This window comes from Solanum pennellii, chromosome 4, assembly GCF_001406875.1.
Source record: "Solanum pennellii chromosome 4, SPENNV200".
In the NCBI taxonomy this organism is placed as follows: Eukaryota; Viridiplantae; Streptophyta; class Magnoliopsida; order Solanales; family Solanaceae; genus Solanum; species Solanum pennellii.
In genome coordinates, this window is record NC_028640.1 from 74,373,759 (window position 1) to 74,380,651 (window position 6,893).

Sequence of the window (6,893 nt, forward strand, 5' to 3'; positions counted from 1 at the left end):
ATATTATATATATATATATATATATATTATTTTTAAATTATTTTTAAAAAAGTATAAAACGAATGAGTGAAATCCAAGTATTAAAAAGGCAATTACTCTCATTTATTTGGTTGCCTTATAAATCCCTTTCAAGTTTAAAGCACTTTAATAGACAGGCATGTGATTTTATCAGCCTTTTCCATTCTTCTCTTTTTTCGGATGTATCCGATAATTTAAATTCATATCACGTAAGATTAATAATTTATTTTTTGATTTAAATAATTAATTTAAATTTGTGTCGTATAAGATTAATTATTTATTTTCTTATTCAGGCTTTAATTTAAATTAACTAATTTAAATTTATGTTATATAAAATTAATTTATTTTCTTATTTCAAACATTAACTCAAAATTTTAATTAAAAAAAAAGAAACTTTATTGATTTCATTTCAATTCTTGTGGTTAATCCTTTTCCTTCAAGTCTTATCAGATACTAGTTTTTTTTTTCTCTTTGGAGCTCAAAAAAAGGACAAAAAAAAAACTGGTGAGAGGAGAGTGATTTTTTTTTTATATAAAAAAAACATTACATTTTGAATGTGAGATAACAATTTTATCTGTGATTTACGACTTTCTATTTAAATACGTGATGATTTTTCAAAAAAAAAAATGAATTTTCAATTATGGCCACATTCTTTATTTTTAAAATTCTCTATGATATTAATTTATCTGGTTCAGAAAAAGAAGTACTGTAGTTTTATAAAAATATACTGACAATTAGATGACAATTAAATTAACAACAAATTGTATAAGCATCCCTATTATTTTATTTTATTTTTGAAAATGAAAGAATATAATATTATCCACATTCAACAAACCAAATTATTCTTTTCTAGTAAAACTTTTCTAGGAAAAATTCCTTAATCCGATTAACTTTAATTTTTTTTTATATCAGATATGAAAGCATCATAGTTTCCTATTTTTATAATTTAAATTCGAGATCTTCGATAAAAAAAAAATTACTTTATCGTACCACATTTTATAGTCATAAGTTATGATACAGATTGATTGTTAACTAATTAGTTATCCGTATCACTCAAGTATATAACCAGATGGATGACAACTCAAATTCTTAGTGATAGTCTTAAGGCTCGAACTTTGACAATGATAAAAAAAGATAAAAATATATTTTTTAAAAATGTATCCTATAAAACCTGAATTTTAAACATAAGATAATTAAATAAAAAAGAATAATGTGTTGTCACAAATTATACTCTTCCCTCTAGATACTTTGCCTTCTCTTACTCCAAAAAATCAAGAATATAACCTTGAGTTTTCGTATTTCTACCCAAGCAAAATATTTTAAGTGGTACAAAATTATACGGACATACTAACATTTATGGAAATTTGTTTGCAAATAATGAAGGGAAGATATTTATAAATAAAATTCATGATGAGTTTGGAACTTAAAATTGACATTTCTCAAAAAGAAGAAATAAATAAAAGAGAGAGAAAATTAGGAAAATTAGATGGACACTAACTAAAAAAGAAAAGCAAACGGGTCACTCTTTAGGATGAAAAGAGTAATATTAGACGAAGATTATAACAGAGTGATAAATATTTTGTTATTTTTATTTAGAAATTTTAAATTTAAATTTAAAGTATAAAATTAATTTCAATAGGAGTCATTTTACCTTTAAAATGAGACTTCTCATTTCGAACTCAAATTAATTAAATTTCAAAATATATATCGAATATTGAGTGAACAATTTAAGTAAAAAAAGATAATGGCGCACGTTAATTTATGATGTTAAAAAGAAAGATGGGTTGTCTGGTAGCGTACGGCACTAAGATGCACTTATTAGATGCGCATTTTAGCTTGCTTTTTTACAAAGCAAACTAAATTTACCTTTCAATGCTCTTCAGTCTTTCTCCACGAAACGTATTATATTAAAGTTAAAACCAATTTAGAAATTTTAATTAACGAATACGTAATAGAGTGACACTAAATAATTAATTTTCGTGATAAAAGAGAATAAATATATACTTTTTAAATAAAATAAATATACGAAATTCTTAATTCTAGCTAACTCAATTTTAGAAAATATATTCAATTGGTTGACTAATACTCAAAATTAAATTGAAAAATAACAATGCATTTCCTCAACCAATGCGAGATAATTATAATACCTCCTCACACAATTTGTAAACGTAACATGAATAATTCAACATAATGATCCACCATTAGTTAAACTAATAGTACAATGAATTTGAGTCTCATATCATACTTTTGAACTCAACAATGAATTCATCGAATAAATCATGTATTATATCAACACTAAAGGTGAAAGTAATATTATATTATTACTATTTCAACCGAATTTAATATTTTTCATATATGTTTTATAGTTTTATTTCAATATAATAAATATATAATTTGAATAGTTTAATATCTTAAATTGTATAATTCTAAACATAAAAAATTATTAAATTTAAATTTGTTTTTGAGTGGACCAATTAATATTTAACCAAGTAAGTTCATTCTCCACCCCTTTACTTTTTCTTTTTTGATTTTTCATCCAATGTCCAAAACCTACATTGAATCGAAATCAATGCTTCAAACAAAAATTATATTATATATAAAACTCAAATTCAAAATCTCTGGTTCAGACTCCGCTTCACTACTTAACCACAAAGGGAATGTAGATAATAAATACACACTTTATTAACACAACAAAAGTAGAACAATTACAGTCCCTATTTCCATTTTCCTCCTTCACCTCCACCCCTCAACCCCACTCCATCTCACTCTCTATATGTGTATATATATAGATATATGAAACAATACATTATATATATACATATGCAGGTCCTATTGTATCAAATAATGTTTGTTCTTGAGAAATGGTGAGTACGGATTATTGCAGAAGATGAAATGGTGGGTTGGTGCTATTGACTTCACGCGGATCAAGAAAATGCTAGGATCCAACTCAACATTTTTTTGTCCTTTTTAGCCTATTGGGTCTTCAATTTTACTTCTTTCTTGAATAGAAATTCAATTTTTTCACCATTTTTTCCCGCTTGTTCTGCATCTGCTCTGCTGCAATGAATTCATTCCTCTGAAACTTTGTGTATTTTCCTTCTGGGGTTTGTAAAAAAGAAAGTTAAAAAGATGAATGCTAGAGTTAGAACCAGTCTGCAATCTATGAAAACTCCATCAAAGAATGTAAAGGTGAGATTTTTACTGAAATTTATGAGTAGATAATTCCTGGGTGCTGATTTCTTTTTGTTTATCTTCTGGAAATTACCCAAAAAAAATTGTTTCTTGCCCAATGAAATATTGTTATAAAAAATGAATCTTTATTGTCTTGTTGAGGTTTAGATGATCTAATTTGCTTAAGGTAGATTTGGGTTTGTAATTTGTGTTTTTACAGAATTATTTAATATGAAATAAAAAAATGTGAGTTTTTGATTTGATACTTATCCACATCAGTTTCATATTGTTGTTTGCTTTTTTCCTCCTTTTTATCTGGATGTTTGTGCTTCATGCTTTTTCCGTTACATCTATAATTCCTTTTTTGTGGAAGCTGAGTTTGTTTTCTTGTTTGAAGGAGAAAGTGGAAATGCAAGGGAACAGGAAAATGAGTACTGAGAAAACACCGATAAATAGACGAAAAGCAATCAGGGAGAGAAAGATGGCATTGTTACAAGATGTGTGTGAACACATTTGATTCTTGAATTGTTTAGCTTTGCACTGAATCTGTAATTGGTGTTTAACTTGTTATTGTTATGTGTAAATTGTAGGTTGATAAGTTGAAGAAGAAACTCAGGCATGAGGAAAATGTGCATAGAGCGCTCGAAAGAGCGTTTACTCGACCCCTCGGTGCACTTCCTCGTCTTCCTCCTTATCTTCCTCCAAATGTTAGTATTACTTGTTTTTCAATGATGTTGTTGCAATGTCTAATTCAGAGTAACTTGAATACAATTGATGTTGTTATAAGTTTGAAGATGAGATTTTCTTGCAATTCTAAGTGATATTATGTAATTGGGAAATTCATAGACACTGGAGCTTCTTGCTGAGGTAGCTGTTTTGGAGGAAGAAGTCGTTAGGCTCGAAGAGAAAGTTGTGCATTTCAGGCAAGGATTGTATCATGAAGCTGTGTATATTTCGTCCTCCAAGAGGAATATGGATAATGTGACTGATACTGTTGAGCAAAATCAAGTAAAGAGTCCGAAGCAGAAGCAAACGAAGCTATCGCCCCAACTAGAATCGAATTCAGCTTCATTCTCGGGAAGACATTTGCCTTCTCTCTCTGGTAATCTCTTGGAACTGGAATTCATTGTTGTTTCAATTGTTAAAGGAAAATGATATTCATGCTTGTCAAAGGTAATGGAGTAAAAGAGTGAGTTTATCCTTATGAAGTTCATATTTATTCAGATGACAGCTGCTTAAAAGAGAATCACTCATTGTCTTCCACGAAAAGCAAGCATCGATCAGTAAATGCGAAAGTGAAAACTGCCAGAACACCTGTTAAGAAGCTTCCTGCTGAGAACAGATTAGCAGAAAAGCGCGTAGACCCTCAGAAATTGCAGGTTGATAATTCGGTGAAATTCATTTTTTCCAAACTAAGAATTTTGGGCAGCATAACAGATATAGAATTTTTTACGATTGCAGCTGGAGGATCAAGTAATGTACCATGGGAGTCTGGAAGAGAGAATTTTTGTTACTCAAGATAGAAAACCGTCACCAGATGAAAGTCCAAACACAATCTCGGAAAATATTTTGAAATGCTTGTCGAATATTTTCCTCAGAATGAGCTCTAGGAAGGGCAGGACTACAGCAGATACATTGCCTTCATTGACAGGATATAATTCATGCGAGACCATTGAGAAAAAAGAGTTTGGAGATCCTTATGGAATATGTTCAAAGTTTGAAAGGAGAGATATCGGTCCATATAAGCATTTATATGCAGTTGAAGCTTCTTCTGTCAATCCAAATCGAACAACAATATCTGTATTCCTAGTTCGTCGACTGAAGTAAGTTGGTAAATATATAGCTTAGTGAGATTATATAATATTTCAAGATATCTTATTAGGATGTTTTCTCACATACATTAGTCCTCTTTTCAGACTTCTGCTTGAGAAACTTGCGTCAGCGAACTTACAGGGCCTTAGCCACCAAGAAAAGCTGGCTTTCTGGATCAACATTTACAATTCATGCATGATGAATGTAAGATTAGATTCCAACAGTTTAGCATGTTCTGTGTATACTGATTTATGAATACGCCACTTTCCGAATCCTGTTTAAATATTACTCATTCCGTCATTCGGTTAACATTTCAGGCCTTCCTGGAGTATGGCCTACCTGAGAACCCTGAAATGGTTGTGGCATTGATGCAAAAGGTAATGCTTCGGTGTCCTATCCTATCCGTGCAAAATCAATTGTACTGTCTCATTCGATGATCCTGATAATTCAATCAGTTGATAATGATATGACGCATTTTCTTTGCTTTTTAATTGGTGAAGTTCCATCTTTTACAGGCAACAATAAATGTTAGTGGACACTTGCTTAATGCCATAACCATTGAGCATTTCATTTTGAGGTTGCCTTATCACTCAAAATTTGTAAGTCTTTTCAACTTAGGGAATTACCTATTGTCCTGTTCATGCTTCTCGAGTTTAACTCTCAAGTCTACTATGTTTGCATACTCTCACCAGACTTTTGCTAAGGGTGTAAAGAATGACGAGATGACTGCACGCAGCATTTTTGGCTTGGAGCTTTCCGAACCATTGGTGACATTTGCGCTCTCTTGTGGAAGTTTTTCCTCTCCTTCTGTAAGTTACACGTTTAATCTATTTATATCTAACATCTGATACTTTAGAGTTTAGATCATTGTAACAATCCCAATTGTGTTGCATAATTTTCGACTTGTATACAACACAAATGACCAACCTGAATCTTCATATTTTCCACAAAAAGTGTAACTTTATCCAGTTTTCAACATTTCTGTGTACACAACAATGCTAATTCTGAAGCTGTCTTAAATAGGTGAGAGTATACACAGCAGCAAATATTGAAAATGAGCTTCAAGTTGCAAAGAAGGAGTATTTACAGGCATCCGTTGGCGTTTCAACATCAAAGAAGTTGGTAGCAATACCAAAGTTGTTGGACTGGTATCTGCTAGATTTTGCAAAGGATCTAGAGTCACTACTTGATTGGATATGTCTTCAACTTCCAAATGAACACGGAAAAGAAGCAATCAACTGTCTCGAGAGAAAGAACAACGAGCCTCTCTCCAACGTTCTTCAGATAGTGCCTTATGAATTTAGTTTCCGGTACCTTCTACACATGTAAGTTTTGTTTCTCAATAACCAAACTAGACTTAAAAAGGTTTTTGGTGGTATAGAGGGGGGATACAGATACATAGTTTAAGTTTTAAGTGTATATTCTGTAAGTAAATTTTGACACTTGTGAGGATTAATTATTTATAGATTTCTATCTGATTTACATCAAAGAAACAATGTGGATTGAGTTCTTGATTGGGCTTTGTTTCTGTTTCTTTAGTTTTTTTTTTGGTTTTTGGTTTTATTTTTATCTGATTTTGTATATGAAAACACCAAAATCTTTTTGGCTCAATTTCTTTAATGAAAAATGTATCCTTCCAAAAACATGGCAAGATAACAGCTCTTGAGTTTTAGTATAAACAATAAGAATTTTTTATTTTATGTCCAAGAACTGAAAAGATGGCCAACTGTATATTTATTATAATAGAAAGTGGCATCAAGCAGATTGTGTGAATGGAGACACACCATTACATTGAATTAAATTGGATTTGTTACTAATATTATTTGAAGGAGATATGTAGCTGGATCTTCCTCCATAATGTTGTCTACTAGAGACAAATATAGACACTAGAA

The 6,893-nt window shown here is 30.6% G+C and overlaps 1 protein-coding gene across 2 annotated transcripts; it reads left to right on the top strand.

Moving 5' to 3' along the window:
• The first annotated feature begins 2,712 nt into the window (after positions 1–2,712).
• Positions 2,713–6,519, top strand: LOC107018124. 2 transcript variants are annotated; one of them, XM_015218508.2, is made up of 11 exons: positions 2,713–3,207; positions 3,590–3,688; positions 3,780–3,896; positions 4,036–4,291; positions 4,414–4,568; positions 4,651–5,012; positions 5,106–5,205; positions 5,319–5,378; positions 5,517–5,600; positions 5,694–5,810; positions 6,025–6,330. In XM_015218508.2, the coding sequence occupies exons 1-11, from the start codon at positions 3,148–3,150 to the stop codon at positions 6,328–6,330; spliced, it is 1,716 nt and encodes a 571-aa protein (XP_015073994.1). In that variant the 5' UTR covers positions 2,713–3,147. The 2 variants fall into 2 exon arrangements, with proteins under 2 accessions (XP_015073994.1, XP_015073992.1); XM_015218506.2 differs by having other exon boundaries at positions 2,714–3,207; positions 3,587–3,688; positions 6,025–6,519.
• Positions 6,520–6,893: the final 374 nt, after the last annotated feature.

What these genes read in the sequence shown, in the direction of transcription:
- LOC107018124 (XM_015218506.2), top strand. Translation starts at nt 3,148, where the DNA reads ATGAATGCTAGAGTTAGAACCAGTCTGCAATCTATGAAAACTCCATCA. An exon ending in TTCCTAGTTCGTCGACTGAA is followed by an intron (nt 5,013 to 5,105) that starts GTAAGTTGGTAA and finishes TCCTCTTTTCAG; the next exon opens with ACTTCTGCTTGAGAAACTTG. An exon ending in TGCCTTATCACTCAAAATTT is followed by an intron (nt 5,601 to 5,693) that starts GTAAGTCTTTTC and finishes TACTCTCACCAG; the next exon opens with ACTTTTGCTAAGGGTGTAAA.